The sequence below is a fragment of the Myotis daubentonii genome, chromosome 18 (genome assembly GCF_963259705.1).
Source record: "Myotis daubentonii chromosome 18, mMyoDau2.1, whole genome shotgun sequence".
NCBI lineage: Eukaryota > Metazoa > Chordata > Mammalia > Chiroptera > Vespertilionidae > Myotis > Myotis daubentonii.
In genome coordinates this window covers 42855974-42873309 of record NC_081857.1, presented here as the reverse complement: position 1 = coordinate 42873309, position 17336 = coordinate 42855974, and the positions used below count along the sequence as shown (strand labels likewise).

General features: G+C 52.0%; 1 protein-coding gene across 1 annotated transcript in view; it reads right to left on the bottom strand.

The window, feature by feature from the left end:
- Positions 1–17336, bottom strand: part of DPYD (dihydropyrimidine dehydrogenase) — a 347122-nt gene that overhangs the window by 19130 nt on the left and 310656 nt on the right. Inside the window, exons 19-20 of the mRNA XM_059675719.1 lie at positions 5730–5872; positions 2747–2926 (exon numbers count right to left, since the gene is read on the bottom strand). Of these exons, the coding sequence (XP_059531702.1) occupies positions 2747–2926; positions 5730–5872 (323 nt within the window). The remainder of the gene's footprint in view (positions 1–2746; positions 2927–5729; positions 5873–17336) is intronic.

Here is a 17336-nt window from a genome sequence, read left to right as displayed (position 1 = left end):
CTTACCTTTGTGAAGATGACAACAGAAATAATGCCATTTGCACTCGTCAATTAGATTTCAATGTCATGAGCGAGGAGGAATGAGGAATCATCGTTTTGAAAGGCATGATGGGATGCTGGCAGAACAGGGCCAATGCCGCATGGCTTACAGCGTGTCAATGAGGCAGCTGCAGGTTACAGGGTCAGCAGCTGCCCAGGTCCCCGAACAGACGAACCCGCTCGGGAAGTGGCAAGTCACATTGTGCAACCTGTGCTCCTGTGTCCAGGCCCCTGCAGGCATTGCTAATGGACCCCACACCTCTGCCAGTTCAGGCCCATGCAGGCATTGCTAATGGACCCCACAATCTGCTAGTTCAGGCCCGTGCAGGCATTGCTAATGGACCCCACACCTCTGCTAGTTCAGGCCCGTGCAGGCAATGCTAATGGACCCCACAATCTGCTAGTTCAGGCCCGTGCAGGCATTGCTAATGGACCCCACACCTCTGCTAGTTCAGGCCCGTGCAGGCATTGCTAATGGACCCCACACCTCTGCTAGTTCAGGCCCGTGCAGGCATTGCTAATGGACCCCACACCTCTGCCAGTTCAGGCCCGTGCAGGCATTGCTAATGGACCCCACACCTCTGCCAGTCCACACACACACACCCCTGCACCTGGGCCCAGGGGGGCCTGGATTCACTGTCAGGAACGTGCACCAAAGGGGCCCGTCACCCAGGGCCACAGGCCTGTCAGCCACCCAGGGAAGCCAGGAGCACAGACCTATCACCGACCATCTGCCTGCGCCTCCTCCAGGGCTGAGAAACGAACTGCTAATCTAATCACACAGGCGCCACCTTTAAACACCTTAAACACGTGATCATGCCAAAAATGACACTGAGCTATTCCGATGGAGGCTTGGCTTACAAACAAAGTCTGAGTTGAGATCCCAGGGACAGAACATCCAGTTCCACCCCTGCCACCGACACGAGTGTCTCCATCACCTCCACCTTCTGCTGCCCACGCGAACACGCGGGCTTGGACACGAGGGTGCCAGTCCTTCTGAGACCAACGGCACAGAGCACCCCCCGCCCCCACGCGCCCACTGAACGCCAGACCACGCCTTCACAGACGGCCCTGACCCATCCACAGCACCACGGCGGAAACAGTGTACGTGAGAGACCCCCGAGCGGGCGTGACGCTACTGAGGAGTGTTTCTTAGTGATGAACAGCCTCTGGGTGTGGACGGCCACCGATGAGGCCAGAACAGGCCCGTCCACGTCTGCGCCTCGGTGTGTGATCCTGCGATGAGTGACACCACCGGGCTGCGTGGGCTCAGTCTTGCTAATTACCATATGATAAAGATTCACGTCCCGCAGGCTCTGCGTGGCTGCCACGCACGGGGCCCCTCGGCCGTTCCCCGAGCCCGCACAGACAATGTGCCTTCTCTCTCCCTGTGGGTGCTCATCGCCCTCCTGGCAGCCGCCGGTCCTTCTCTAAGAAGCCACCCCCTGCCGCCTGCGAGGACAGCACGCGGCGCCCTTCCCGGGAGCCAGCGCGGGGAGGTCTCTCTCTCCTTGGCGTCCCCGGCCCTGCCTCCCGGGCGGAGCTGCGGGCGGTTATTTCTCATTCTTTTTCATGGGACCTGTTTCAAGTTAAGACCCATTTGAATTATTAAATGCTTCCTTAAAGAATCTTTTTATACTTGCTCCCCCTCCCCCGCCCGGAAGTTCATTATTGATGTGGTGACAAGCTGAAAAGACGACGAATGATCATTTCTCCCTCCCCTCTCCCCTCCTTGGGCTGGAGAAACGTCTTTGAGGATGGTTGTCTCTTCAGGGGAACACAAGGGGAACACGGAGGCAGAGGCTGCATGTGGGTTTAGACCAGACCTGCTAAAATCTCCATATTATGCAAAATGTAAACGTAGGGTAGCTTCTCGGAAAACAGCAGCGAGGGAGGACCTGGGGGCACAACCTTTGGAGCCGAGGTCTCACCACATGGCAGAGGCAGCTACAAAGACACTGATGTGATTTTAATTTTAAAAACTTCCTCACGGCCTCCCTGGCCCCAGTGATTTGATTATCTTGCAAACAGAGAGGGGAGGGGATTCCTGCCAGAGCTCATGAAGAATAAAGAGACCTCCAGGGGGAGACGGAGCCACCGCCACAGTCAGCGCAGATTCAGAGGCATCACACACACACACACACACACACACACACACACACACTCACACACACACACACACGCATACACACTCACACGCGCGCACGCATGCACACACATGCGCACACACACGTGCACACTCTCACACGTGCACACACTCACACACACTCACACACACACACACACTCCTGGCTTTCTCTTTTATAGGACTTTGTTGTATTGGTTTTATAAAATATAAGCTGGGGCCTGGGTGGTTGCTCAATGGTTAGAGCGCCAGCGACCGGCTCATTTCTCGGTCAAAGGCACGTACCTGGGTTACAGGTTTCCCAATCCATGTGTCTGTCTCTCTCCCCCTCCTCCCTCCCTTCCACTCTCTTTCTAGAAATTAGTGAAAAAAATACTCTTGGGTGAAGATTAACAACAAAAAAAAGTACGTCTGGGAACCGTGGCGTTGCTGAAACCAGGCCTCTTCGGCACGATTCTCCTGTGGAAACCACACCCCATGGGGCACTGGGTTTTCTGTGCCCAAGACGGTGCCAGGGAAGCAGGACCTGAGGGGGCAGTGAGTGGGCACAGGCCTGGGGCCACCGGGAGAGGCGGGCACCTACCTTTCCCACGAGTTCAGCGATGCGAGGGACCGGCTTCCCCTTCTGGTGGCGCGGGGTGGCGGGGCTCTGCCCGTCCCAGTCCCCCAGCTCCTCGATGGCCTGCAGGTAGAGCAGGGCGCGCAGGCCCGTGCAGTAGTCCTCGATCACCGTGAAGTCCTGGTTCTGGACGGCGCTGCACACCTGGGGGGACCACGGGCGCGTCAGCCCCGAGCTCGCCCCGCGCCCGCTCTCACCTCCCCCACCAGGTTCCCCTGTGCGCCTGGCAGGCTCCAGGCTGGCGGCTGGGTCCCGCCCACAGGTGGGCATGGGAGGGGCGGGGAGGTGCGGCCACCGCACCAGAGCTTGCACAACCGAGGAGTATCAGCCAACGTGACACACCAGACTGCACGCCTGGGGTCTGTGCCGTGTGCTAGGCGCAGGGACACCGCGGGGGCTGCTCCAAAGGAGACCCAGTGGGCGGAATTCCCAAGGAGGCACATTGGCACAACAGGGGGAAGGACCTTGGCCCTGGCCCGTGTGCTTGGTGGTCAGAGTGTCCACCCGGCACCCAGGGGCCTGATGATGTTCAGGGAGAAGATAAAAGCCATGGTTCTCTTCCTGCACAGGCAGGGCGCCCAGGGGTTGGGATGCGGGAGCTCAGCCAAGCGGCGCTGACGTAACCGCTCGGGAACGAGGCTTGGTGCCTCCCAACTGCGGATGAGCCCGGGGTCCCGGGCGGGAAGAAGGGAGGTCTCCACCCCCTCCGTGCGCTCTTTTTAAACATATATCTATTTTCATTCATTTCAGCGAGGAAGGGAGAGGGAGAGAGAGAAACATCAGTGATGAGAATCCTCATCCATCAGCGGCCTCCTGCACGCCCCCCAGTGGGGATTGAGGCCACAACCTGGGCCTGTGCCCTGACTGGGCATCGGGCTGTGACCCCTTGGATCATAGGGTGATGCTCAACCCCTGAGCCACGCCGGCCGGGCTCAATAGGCAATTTTAAAACATCATCTCTTCAAAAGAGTCTTTATTTCTCAAAAGCGACCCATGCATCCCTCTGTTCTCTCATCCACAGACCCTCCTTTCTGAGCCAGGCCTCTGGGTCACCCTCTCCTTCCCTCAGACAAGCCGCCTGCACAGCCCGGGGACCTGTCTGTTTCCACATCCGCCGGAGGGAGCCTCCTCGGAGAGCTGGTGGGGCCGGGGGAGAGGGGCCAGGGAGGGCTGCCGGCCGCCCGCAGGTGAGCTCACAGGCGAGAACTTCCCCGGCTCCTCACTGTGCGTCTCCATGTGGAACCACGCGGACCCGGATAAAACGCCGGCTCCTGCGTTGTAAGCAATTAGCTCATCGCACCGGCGCACAGGAGCCGGGAAGCCGGCCGAGGAGGGATCGTTTCCCTCGCTCGGCCTGCGAGAAGGACTCACACCGAGTATCCGGCCCCGTCCCCACCAATCTACGGGCCACGGGCTTCGAATGGACGACGACTTAGACTGTGAGTGTGAGTTAAAGAAAAGCTAACTCCGGTCAATGCAGGCACGTGGATTTCACGTGCTTTTCCTTTCCAGTCTTGTCTGTGAAATGTCCGCGGTAAATGAAGCGACGGCTTCTGTGCCGACACTGGTCCGCGGGAAAGGACCTCATCATGTCCTGCTCTACCGTGCACTGCAGCGGCCTTGCTTTCTAAACTCTCCCGACTGCTCGTGTTCACTGCGAGTGTTTCGGAGGCAGCAGGCCTGTGAATGTGCATCGCCGTCCGCAGCTCCCCGCTGCAGGACCGGGCGGCGCGGGGCCCGGTGGGTCCGGCCACGCGAGCTCCCAGCGGAGAGTTCGCAGCGGCGTCACTGTGGGGTCACGGGACTTTGCTCTCCCCGCCTACACGCGACGGCGGCCGGCCGCCTGAGGATGGAGTTAATGTCCCGGCTGCGCTGGCTGACTGGGGGAGACGAGAATGACATGCGGCTCCTGCCCTTAGAGCACGGCAGCCGAAACCCCACCGTGTTCCCCACCAGGAAGCGCGCTAACTATGCCAACAGCTGACAGCCTGCCGCTGTGGGCGGGGGGGCCAGCTACCGGAGCAGGTCTGACACATTCTGATCTGAGATTACCTTCCTTTGTCTTACAAACACAGTGTAATTGACTTGGGGATAATGAAGGCTTCTGTTTGCACACCCCAAATTTTATCTCCGCTACCAGTTTAGGTGCTTGGTCAGATCTGCCAGATTCAGCCAATGAGGCCAAAGGCAACTGCTGTCTTTCTCTCCTGACTTTGTGGGCGGGGTCAGTGAACAGGGGTGGGTGGGAGGTGCCTCACTGGAACTGGCATGCTTCAAGCTTCGGGAAAGGGGTCTGAAAGCTTCGAAGGATCCAGGAGCCACAAAATCATTAAATGGATGGGAGACCCGACCACTAAACGCAACAGAAAGGCACTATTTCCTGAATGTCTGAAGAAGACCAGTTAGGGAAACAAATGGATGAGCATGTTTTTAAAGGCTAATACATTCAGGATTGCTTTGCCTTAGGAAGGAAATGTTTAGGAGACTTTTACTTACCTTATTTAAAAACATACAAACCCAGCTTGCAGACTCGGTCCCTGGTAGGTGGCATGCAGGAGGCAGCCGATCAGTGATTCTCTCTCATCATTGATCTCTCTCTCTCCCTCTGGCCACACCCCAGAACTCCATTATCACCATCAGCTAAGAACTCAGCATTGTTTCAAAACTGTAATTGGGAAGACGGATCAGGAACTGGGACAGCTCATCGCCAGCAGAACTGTGGGCACGACACTGAGTGTCGCGATTGGAACCGCTCAGGGAGGTAGGCACGCAGGAGGAACCAACTGTGAACTATTCTTTTCCGGTCAGAAATTTCTTTTTCTTGTAAGAGAAATACTCAGAATGGCACCAACAGCGATTCGGAGCTGAACCTTTGCGGGGAAACTTCAAATATACGAAGCCCATGGGAACACTGAAGGATGTGGGAAGGGGCGGTCGTAAGTGATACCTGCAGGACAGAAGCTCCGCTGTGGAGGAACTGAAGGCCGCTCTCGGCGGAGTCGATCCCACCCGTGGCCAAAATGGGAAATCCGGGCAGAGCGCGCGCGATGGAGGTCACGGCTCTCAGGGCGATGGGCCTGATGGCTGTGCCTGCAGGAGAGAGAGGTCAATGGTTAGCACGCTGACCACTGGCTATGCCGTCCTGTGCTGGACAGAGCCCGAGTTCCTGTCTCTATGTAAGAGCTATACACACAAAACAGGCGCACATCGCTATGTTCCCGAGTATGTCCGTCTGTAAAGGAGGCGTGTTCATTTTAGGAACGTTGATACTACGATGGCGTGAAGACGTGGGTCACAAGTGGGTATAGCAACCTCGCCCAAAACAGATGCACACTGCAACTGGACTTACTACAGTGATGTGCAGAAGAATGTGCATGGCACATTCAGGCACTGGTTTGTTTTAATTTTTATTGATTTCAGAGAGGAAGGGAGAGGGAGAGACAGAAACATCAATGATGAGAGAGAATCATGGATTGGCTGCCTCCTGCACGCCCCATACCGGGGATGGAGCCCGCAACCCAGGCATGTGTCCTGACTGGGAATCCAACTGTGACCTCCTGTTTCATAGGCTGATACTCAACCACTGAGCCACGCTGGCAGGCCAAACATCAATATATATATTTAAATTTGAGAATCTGGTAGAGGTGGCTAAAGGGGGGTGAGTGGGGGGGACATCTGTAATAATATCAATAACAAAATAAATAAAAGAATACATAAAAAAAGCTTTGAGAATCCAAAGGTCCATGCAGTAAACCGGCAGACATGGGTGTTCATGACAACATGAGAGCTCCAGTTCGCGGGGGAAAGGGAAGCAGAGCTGCACTTTGCATGTCTAGGCCTCGATGAGGAGAGAAACAGTCAGTGGGCAAGAGTCTAGCATACATGCTAATGTTGGGTAACTGGAGGGTTACTCATTGCGTGTAATTCTGTTCCCCTCCCTGCCCCCCATCATGTGATGTCTGGGACAGCCACTGCCACACAACTGTCATCAACACAAATCCACAGCCAAAGGCTCCAGGTAGCAGGAAAGCAGAAACTGGGTCATAACGCCCACGCGCGCTCGCTGTGTGTACACAGAGAAAATGCAGTTTAATTTGCTTACATTAATTAAGATATAATGAATGAAGTGGATAACAAATTGGTTAGAAACTGAACTTTGACAGTCTAATTGTTAAGAGTTGTAGCATCATCATCCAGAAGAAATGTTAGCAAATCAAGAATTTCAAGGATTTGGGAGTTGCGAGTTTGATTTTGATACGATACAGATAAATCAAGTACTAGCAATGGTATACTTTACTAACTCGAGCTTAATGTGGTAATGAACCTACTAGAAAGATATGTATGTGAGACTCAGCTGTTTAAAAATACACCTTTACACAGGGACTAAAGTCCTCTAGAAAAATAGCATAATTCACCCCAAACCGGAGCTCAAAGGGGACCCAGGCTTCTACGCAGAGACATGAAAACGCAAGCGGAGGAAGAAGAGCAGCGGTACGTTGCTGTCCTTGCAGGGTTACTGGAAAAGCTGCAGCGTTCTGTGAAAATGTTTTCATGTTTGCCGACTATTTCAAGCCTTTTTCCTGCTGCTGTGAGTGGAAGGCCCGGAGCACTGGGCCATGGAGGGCCAGATGCCGGGATGGGGGCTGCCTGTGCCCGCGTCAGTCATTTCACCGGCAGGACGCTGTGCGTGGAGGCTGTCACGCCCCAGGAACCTGGTATCAGACGCCCGGGGCCACGCTAAGAGCTCAGGATGCAGAGTCCCGCCCCTTCGGTGTGAGTCTCGGCTCTCTGTCACTCACACGAGTGTGACTGAGCCAGCTCCTTCGTTCCTAAGACACCCTTCTCCCTCCCTGTGGAAAGGGGACATAGCGACAATAATACAGAGCAGCTCGGACAATTAAAGGGCACAGTCTGTGGACAGCCCTTGGCACGGCGCCTGGTCACTCACTCCGCCGGCTGCGGCTGCTCTCAAAGCCGGAGAAAAGGATCGGAAGAGCATCCAGCCGTAGACACGTGTGGGGAGAAACACGCGTCACCCAACGGCGTTAACCGCCTAGACTTTAAATTCGGGGAACTTGCCATTCCCATGTCATTTCACTTCTAAAAACACACAGTTTGCCTGTGACTATAAGGGCGGTCTGTGCGGGTGATGCGTGTTTGGGGTGCTACTGCGGGATCTACAGGTACCGCCCTTCTGCCCAGGGACGCCGCTTTGAGAAATCTGTTCCGTCTGCACAGACGCGGAGCGGCATGTGCAAACATGTTCCGTGGAGTGTTGTTTTTTACAGCAAAACCGTGAGAGCCACCTGCACGATCCCCAATAGTTTTGCCATCAAATAAATCCTAGTTCGTCCGCGTATGCCGTCCTCGGGAACCTTTAAACGGGCCTGCCCGTATCTCCGGGATAGATGGGAAAGAACAATCCACGTGATCTGGTCCCGCTGTGGCCAGAAGTACGTGTACATTCTCTGTGGGCGCACAAGTACAGAGGAGGTCGAGTGTTAAACTGTTATCATTGTCTCTGGGGATAGGATGAAGGTGAACTTTCTATTTGATAGCTAGATTTCCTAGTGTTTGACTCTTTTAGGTAAAAAAGTGTTCATTCATTTCTGCAATGCCATGCTCTTAAACACAACGCCATACTTCTTCCCTATTTTAAACGCTTGTAAAATTAAGTTAGAGAGAGGAGTTAATCTTTATAACTAATAAATATATGTTGTCCATGTATGATAAAACCAAGAATATTCGTGTTCTAGTATTAATTAGTGGCAAGGAATTATATTAAAGTGATGGTAGCTAGTAATTGCTGTAACTATATGACCCAGAGAGAGAAAGTCCCAGTTCATTATACCTGTATTTATTCATAATTACACGATATAATTATAAATAGCATTCTCTTTCTCTCTAAAGGTGTCCCAGTTTGGTTGATAAATTATAATGACAATGACACCCAGGAGTTATAGGACAAAGGTAATCATGAATGCAGAGTGAAATTTGATTTGGAACAAAACCACAATCTTATGAAAAACGCAGAAATGAACCACAGTGTCCTGGACTCAGAGGCTGGCATGAAGGAATACATGTCTGTAAGCGTGTCACTGGATGGGGAAACACATGGCATTCATATGTGCTAGCTAGAGCTAATTAGTCCCTATGTACTTTCTGCTTCCCACCTGCAGGTGGCCACCACACGCTACACTGATCAATCCACTCATTAGCAGCATTTTCAATACTGTCATCTTCAGATAATCAGCAATTTATTTAAAGAACCAATTTCTGTAGAAATAATTGCCACAGAATGGCCTGGACCTGCGTTTTTATAAACTGGAATAAAAGTGTTAAGATAATCCCTGACATTTGCAAATGCCACGGGCTCACCTTTCCTTTGGACGGTGCTGTGGCGCTGTTTAAAACAATTACCGATGACAGCGCGGTTTAATGAAACAGTCCCGCAAGCGCACGCTGTGGGGTGGGCCGCGGGGACGTCGGGCTGGGGAGAAAGGCAGCGTGTGACACGTGTACACGGAGGAGACGGAGCCCGACGAGCCAGGGTTACTGAAACACGGACACGGCTGCGACTCCCAACTCGGTTCTGTCGCAGCATCGGGCAAGGTGCCACAACATGGGCACCCTCTCTGCCAACCAAGAATGCAGAGTTCTGTGAACTGGTCCATGCCACTGGCTGGTGTGTGTGAAGGCGAGATGAATCTATGCTCTATAAAGTGGACTCGTTGCGTTACTTGTTCAGTAACCTCCATGCAAGAGAAAGTGAGGAGGGGCGACTCCTGACCTCATTTAAAAATACTTATGTTTTTGTTTACAAAATGATGCAGATGTTCAAAGCAGAGTGATCGAGGAAAACCTGAAAACCTCGTCGTCATTTGCATTTAACACGGACCAGGGCAGCGGTCGCCAACCTTTCGGACCTCACGGACCACCGGTTGGTGACCGCTGGACCAGAGTTCGCCTGGCCAGTGTGGCTCAGTGGTTGAGGGTCAACCCATGAACCAAGAGGTCATTGGTTTGATTCCTGATCAGGGCACATGCTTGGGCTTGATGCTGTTTCTCTCTGATAGACATTTCTTTTTCTCTATCCCTCTCCCTTCCTCTCTCTCTCTCTCTCTCTCAAAAAAAAGAAAAAAGTCAATAAAAGAATAAAATACCATGGACCAGAGTCCTGACTTTTCAGCTCCCTGTCCCATGAAGACCGGCTGGTGAATCGCCGAGGATAAAACTCTCTGCGACCTTCATAATGTTTAAGTCGAGGGGTGACGCTGTGCTGGGGTAAGACATGACCTTTATACATTTTATACACACAACATGCTCACCCTTTTCTGTGTCCTCGCAATAAGCAACCAGTCACTCAAATTTACAACCACGTTTCAACAGCACAAGAAAGCACCAAGTAGGACTGCGCCCTGAAGGGTACGCAGGATGGCTCCACTGGGAACTACGGGATACTCCCGAGGAGGGAACCTAAGAGGCTCAAGGAGAAGCAGAGCGACCACACTCCGGCGGGAAGAGTCGGGACTGTTCGGTGTTACAACCCTCCTGCAGATTCGCCGGAACCCACGTCAGATCCCAGGAAACCGCCTTTGAGGGACCCGAGGAGCCTGATTTGAAAGGTCACCTGGAAAGACAAACGGCCCCGAACAACCCCAATGCCCGAGGAAGGACGCGGGACTGGCTGTTCGTCTGAGCACCAGGCCTCAGCGTGAGACACAGACAGGGCGGCTCCCAGGCGCTCCTCACACAACAGGGCGGCGGGGTGGTGACCCAGTCACCAGGTCAGGTGCGTGGGGAAGAGAAGTCACCGGAACACAGTGCTGGTTAGGAGGGAAAACCACCACCCTGACTGCTGGGTCACCTCACGAAAAGGTTTACAGACATTTAAGGTGGATGGGAGATCTCCGTGCAAAACCCGAAACTATCAAGTGCCCAGAAAAACCCGTAGACCGCCACAGGAGCACGTCCTTGTCCCCTTGAGCTAGGCAAAGAGTTCTCCGCAAGGACAGTAAGGGCAATAAGTACATTAAAAAACTGAACTGAATTTGGTCAAAAAATAAAGAAGCTAAAGAACAGGAAAAACATTATATTTACACACATCTATTTGACAAAGAACTCTTACTCAAATGTATTAAGCACTCCTCTAAAGCAACGATTAAAGATGAATAACTCAATTAACACGGGCAAACGTTGCACAGACATTTCAAGAAAGAAGAGACATACAAACGGGCAGTTGGTACACGAAAAATGCCCTACCACAGGACACAGCTCACCGCGTCAGACAACAGCTAAAAACCAAGAGGCCCCCGACACCGAAGCCTGAGAAGGCTGTGAAGTAGGAATCCCCTACGTTGCGGGCAGGAGCGTACGATGATGAAATCACTTTGGATAACTGAATATTTCTCTAAAAACTAGACATACAGCTATGCCACGACTCGGCAATTTCATCCCCAGACCTTCCTCCAGGAGAAACAAACATAAGACTGCAGACGTGTATGTGCAAGAATGTCCACAACGACCTTATTTATAATAACCCCAAGTCGGAAACTACCCAAGTCCATGTCCGTCAACGAGAGACTGGATAAACAAATTGTGGTCCACTTATTTTTTTCCTGAATATTTTGTTTGTTTTTTAAGTGTAGTTGGTATGCAATCTTATATTGGTTCTACCACCAGTTTCAGGTGTACCGTACAGTGACTGACCTTTTATACCTTACAAAGTCATCATCCCACTACTTCTAGTCATAACCTGTCCCCATGTAAACTCATCACAATATTACTGACCATATTCCTCTCGCCTTTTTCACCCTTCCTTCCCCCAAGCTCTCCTCTCCCTGCTGTTAACCACCCGTTCGGTCTCTGAGTGCTCTCTAAGTTTTGTTTGTTTTTTTAGATTCCACATATGAGTAAAACCCTATGGTATTTGTCCTTCTCTGAAATAAAAGCACCCAATACGAAAGGAAGACGTGACTGTCACTGTGTTAAGGTGACCTGATACTATATATATAGACAATCCTAAAGAACCCACCAGAAATTAATAGAAAAAATTCAGTGAAACAGCAGCACACAAAATTAACATGTAGAAATCTGTTGTTCCTATACACTAATAACAAATAATCGGAAGAAATGCGGTCAATTAATTAATGAAAACTGTCAGCAGTAAAAGAGACTTATATACTGATTCCTGCAATGCAGACGGTCATTGAAAAAAGTAAGCACCTTTTCCTTTTTCTTAAAAATAGTGGGGTGACGTTGGTGAACAAAACTATGCAGGTTTCTGGTGCAAGGTCCTACTACACATCATCTGTACACTGTACTGTGTGCTCACCAAAAGGGTGCAGATCCCATTCCCCATCAGGGCACAACCCTAGGTTGCAGGTTCGATCCCTGGTCAGGGCCCATACGGAAGGCAACAGATCTATGTTTCTCTCTCTCTCTCTCTCTCTCTCTCTCTCTCTCTCTCTCTCTCTCTCAACAAAAACATATCCTCCTGTGAGGATTCAGAAAGAAAAGCGAGCCTCTCCCATCTGGATCCGCCTGCTAGATGCCTTCCGCTGTCAGACCACTGGAAGGCTTTGTTTGTAACATCGGAGAGCACCTTCCCATCTGTGGACAGAAACGAAACCTGCGAGACAGTGGGTCTTCTATTTTCAAGGCAGAGGGGACGGAAGTCCGCCGGGAAGGAAACCTGGGGGAGCTGAGGGCCCTCAGGGCAGGTCTTCGGTGTGTCTGTCTCTTCCAGGTTTGCAATCTTGAGAAAATTTCTTGGAGGCCATGCGTTTCCAGAGCCACATAGATCATGTACACACACACACACACACACACACACACACACACACGAGGTGCCATAAACCCATCCCTGACGGATAAGACTTCGGGCACATGGAGTCCAAGAATGACGCAAATATAAAGACAGGGAGTAGGCCCGGCCGGCAGGGCTCAGTGGCTGCACATCGACCTATGAACCAGGGGGTCAGGGTTCGATGCCCGGTCAGGGCACAGGCCCGGGTTGCGGGCTCGGTCCCCAGTGTGGAATGTGCAGGAGGCAGCCGGTCCATGATTCTCTATCATCACTGACGTTTGCATCTCTTTCCCTCTCTCCCTTCCTTTCCAAAATCTATAAAAATATAAAAAAAGACAGACAGGGACTAGGTCTGAGTCACAGCCCGCAGGCTCCGCCGAGCTGAGCGCCACGTGGGCAGACGGCCGGCGAGCGCGGCGGCACCGCACTCTGCCGCTGCTGGACTCAGACCCAGAGCCAAACTTCAAAGCTGCCACCACCTGCTGACGAACGCTGTGAACAGATCGTGAGGGTCTGTTTGCACGCTGAGCCCAGTGCTGTTTGAGTGTTTCTCTCTCCAGAACCCGAGCGCCGGCACTCCGGGTGCCGTTCCCACGGAAGCCGCGTCAGCGTGAACGCATCTTCCCGCTGAACCCTTGAAGGACGCTCGGCTGGCGGCGCCTGGCAGGTGCAGCTGGGCCTGGGGGAAGCAGCCACTCTGGACTGGCCGCTCCCTGTCGCTGATGCCTCTGATGAGACTCGGGGCTCTGGTCAAGAGGGGGTCCTTCCTTTGGGGGTTGGCACGGACGCTCCGCCTGAGCGGGCTGCGTGCCAGCCGGCACGATTCAACAGCTCCTTGCCCACCGGCCCTGGGCTGACATCTGTGGGCACGAAAGGAGGTGCCGGTTCGCAGGACGGACTCGGTGGGAAAGGATGTGCAGTCCATGTCGAACGCGCACATCTAAGCCGAAATGTCACGCATATGTTGTTCCTCATTCGTAGCTGCTCATTCCACTCACTTTGCTGCCATAGCTGCTTCATCATCCCGTGCTGGCCCTGTGCATGCTGATTCCAAACAGCGCGGGGCCTTCGGAATCGGGCACCGGGCGGCGCAGACGTGCCAAACCCACGCCAGCAGCCTGGCTGGAGCGCGGCGCCCGGGCCCCGCAGGAGGGATGGTTTGGGTAGCCTTTGTCCAAACGGCTATACATTGTTTTCTCAACGGGGCTCAAGGGCTCCTTGTAGCTGTGCTGACAGAGGTCCCAGTAGACCACAGAGTCTCCCCCATCTTTCCAGGTGTATCTGCCCCGAGTGTAGGAGGGGCCAGCAGTCTCGAGGTGCCCCTTTCCCTGACACTAACGTTTGTTTCACCCCCGGCGACAGAACGAAGGGCGAGACTGCCACGCTCACAGCAGTAGGCGGCTGGAAGCAGGTCTGCCTGCCTTCCCGAGGTCATTTATTTGTGAGCCCCGAGATGCCATCATAGGACACCCACAGGCCTTCTTCCTACCTGCTCAGTGGTTATGGGGCAGCTCCTGAGATCTGCAACTTAAAAGTGGCCAAGTATTAAAAAGTTTCGGGGGGAAATGATGTATGTCCCACGCCCAGCACAGAACGAGCCAGGGAAACATCTGTGACGGCTAGAGAGGGCACGCACGCCAGACACTGTGGGCAAACAGAACGCTGACAAGTTTAACGACTCACAGTGGCCCGTTTATGGGGAATAGAATGTCGTAATCAATAATCACTAGCCCATACAGACAGCCGTGTGGCAACTCCACAAGGCGTGGTGTGCACCAGTGAGATCATTCAGAATTAGAAATCAATAGCGTTTCTAGACTTTGGGAAATGTCAAACGGGAAATGAGTGCTCGTGTTTGTATTCTTTCTGGGGCATCCTTATGACTCAGATCTTAATGATTCCTTAAAAGATTCCCTAGCACCGGGAACCAAAGCAAATGTTTACCCTTCCGTCTCTTAATGAACTATCTGCAGGGATCTAGATGGGCCAGGGAGCTGCTGTTTACACAGGAAAGTAAGGCGTCTCCACCAGAACTGTGGTTTCCTTCCAAACCATGCCCCTCCCGACCACGCCCCTCTGGCCACGCCCCTCCTTGGGGCTTCTCTCTCAATTCTCTCACCAGGATTTTTTCCATTCATTTCACAGCACTTTGTTAGCCTCCAAAATACAGGCTTTGGCACAAAACATTTTGCTGGTAAATTCTTCAATTAAAATTCCCCTTATAATAAAAAATAAGAAGAGTAGGGTGAGGGGGTCTATGGAAAGTCTCTGTACTATCTTCGTAACTTTTCCAGAAATTCAAAGACATTCTGAAACAAGGTTATTAATCCTTTATACAACATTCGGATTCTCCCTGCTCCTATCATAAAACAGCAGTTTGTCCGTATTATTTAGCAAAAACAAGGAGACAAACTTGCGAATACTAGAAATAGATTGTTTTAAAAAAACAAAGCACTGATAGTTTCCATTAATTGCCGTTTCCTGCTATTAGCGGCGGTAATCATAGTGGTCTTTGCCTGAACTGCCTAACCCGTCCACGGCCCTCTATGCGGCTTTCACATGCGATTTCACTCAAATCTCCTAAGATCCCGGGAGCCATTGCTTTTAATGCTCAGAAGGGTGGCTCGTCCTGCCCTTGGGCTAGTAAAAGGAAGCTCTAGCCTCCACCTCCACCTGTGACTCCACAGCAGCCCTGCCCCCCACGTCGCCTCCGTGAGAAAGTCAGTATGTGTCTGTCGTACTTCTGTCCACACACGCATGGCCGAGGCCTGCACTCGGTTACACATGCATCAAGCCGCTCAAAATAACCCGCAGGCCAGCTGCTATCAGTCCTACAAACAAAAGGACGAGTCGTTTTTTAGTAAAAGCCGTTCCAGTCTGTGCTGACACGTCAGGTGCCTGGAAAAAAGCTGTATGCAACCATTTCCCCATTAATGGGGTGATGTCCCATCGCCGTCGCTATCACCAAGTCACCTATCACGTAAGAAAGACAGAGCAGGGAATTTAATGTTGGGTTTCCTCAGAAACGATGGCGACTGGGCTGCGTGGCAGGCAGAGGGTGTAGAATCCAGATGAGGCAGATGGGCATGTTTACACAGTCCCTTCCACTTTAAGCAGAGCGGAGGACACAGCCCGGTGTAAAATCTATTATTTAAACACTTCAAGGGAAAAAGTGTTGAAATAAACGGCTCATGACTTAGGGAGTGTTAAGAGACACATTTATTTCAACACTCCGCATGTCATACGCCATTTATTTCAACACGTCCTCCCTCAGAAGATCCACCCCAAGGGGAAAGCTTTCCTTTGCTGAGAGCGTGTCAGGAGGCCCAGACACCGAGGCTGAAATGAAAGTTCTGGTGCTGGAGCTCTCGGCCACAAAGCTGATGGGGGAGCCGATGTTTCTGTTCCGGCCCAAGCGCCGAGCCTGTGGCGAGCTCACCATCAGTGCCACCTGCCTGGGCTGCATGGAGACATCGCCTTTGCCCTTAGTGACTGCGGGGCTTCGGGGCCCCCTGAGCGTCAGACGGCGAAGGAAATGGGCTGCGTGGGGGTATTTCCACGAAGAAAACACATGTCTTTTTCACGTCTCCACTCACCAGAGAGGCTGATGTAACCCAGACTCTTTGGGAAACTCGTATGTGATGACGGTGGATGACACATCCTTTCTGTTTCACCTGTTAGGGTTTTATTCTCCTACAGAAGTGTGGACGTCTACGGTTCTAAGAAGAGTAACTGACAGTGACTGAGTGATTTCCCGCCAGGTTGTCCCAGGACCTCCTAGTAACACTGCTGGTAACTGTTTCCATGTTTACGCAAACCCAGGAGTCACACGCTTCATACTGGGAAACGCTCTCTGGGGTCTGGCTAAGGGCACTGATTCCAGGCACCAGGGCCCCATCCTCATGACCTGATCACCTCCCCAAGGCCCCAGCTCCTAATACCATCACCATGGGGGTTAGGCTTTCAACCTATGCCTCCAGGGAGTTCATAAGCATTCGGTCCACAGCACCAACCAACCCCTCTGACAATCTTCAGGCCAAACATCTGTAGGGAGAAGTCAGGAGGCGGAGGGCATTGTGACACATGGAAAACAGACTTTGAACACAACACCCTGCAAGGGAAGATGGTGCGAGAGTGCACGATACGGACACGCAGTGCTTCCAAGGAGGAGTGTCCACGTCATTAACCATATACTTTTAAGGTGTGTAGAGAATGATAAATTTGGATTTGGGTAACTGAGGTTATCTAGATGGAAAACCTGTGAGCTACTGAAGAATGTGGAATATAGCCCATTCTTCAGAGTTTTGTTTGCCATGCACAGTGTACTGTGTAATTGGGGTTCTGTGAAATGTTGCATTTGTGTCTAGCAGCCGAGAGCTAAAAGGGGGTGTGGCAGTGCTGACTAATGGAAAGCTTTGCTACAATGCTGTCCAACTGCAAAAAACCATGGAGGGACTCTGGGGTCCTAAAACCTTGGTATCAATGTCTGCTTTCATCTCTTCATAGCACCTCGAGCTCAATCTTAATCATTCTAGAAATAAAGCTAACAATGCCTGTCTCATGCAGTTGTTGTACGAATAAAATGAAATTCTGAAAATGCTTTGAAACAGTAAAAGTGTTCCATAAATATCAGTGGCATCGTTTTTAAATTAGCTTTAGAAATTGATGGGTACAGAGCAACATGGACTCTCATTTCGTGACGACGACGATGAAGGTGGAATGTATTGCCCTCAGTGTGTGTGAGGT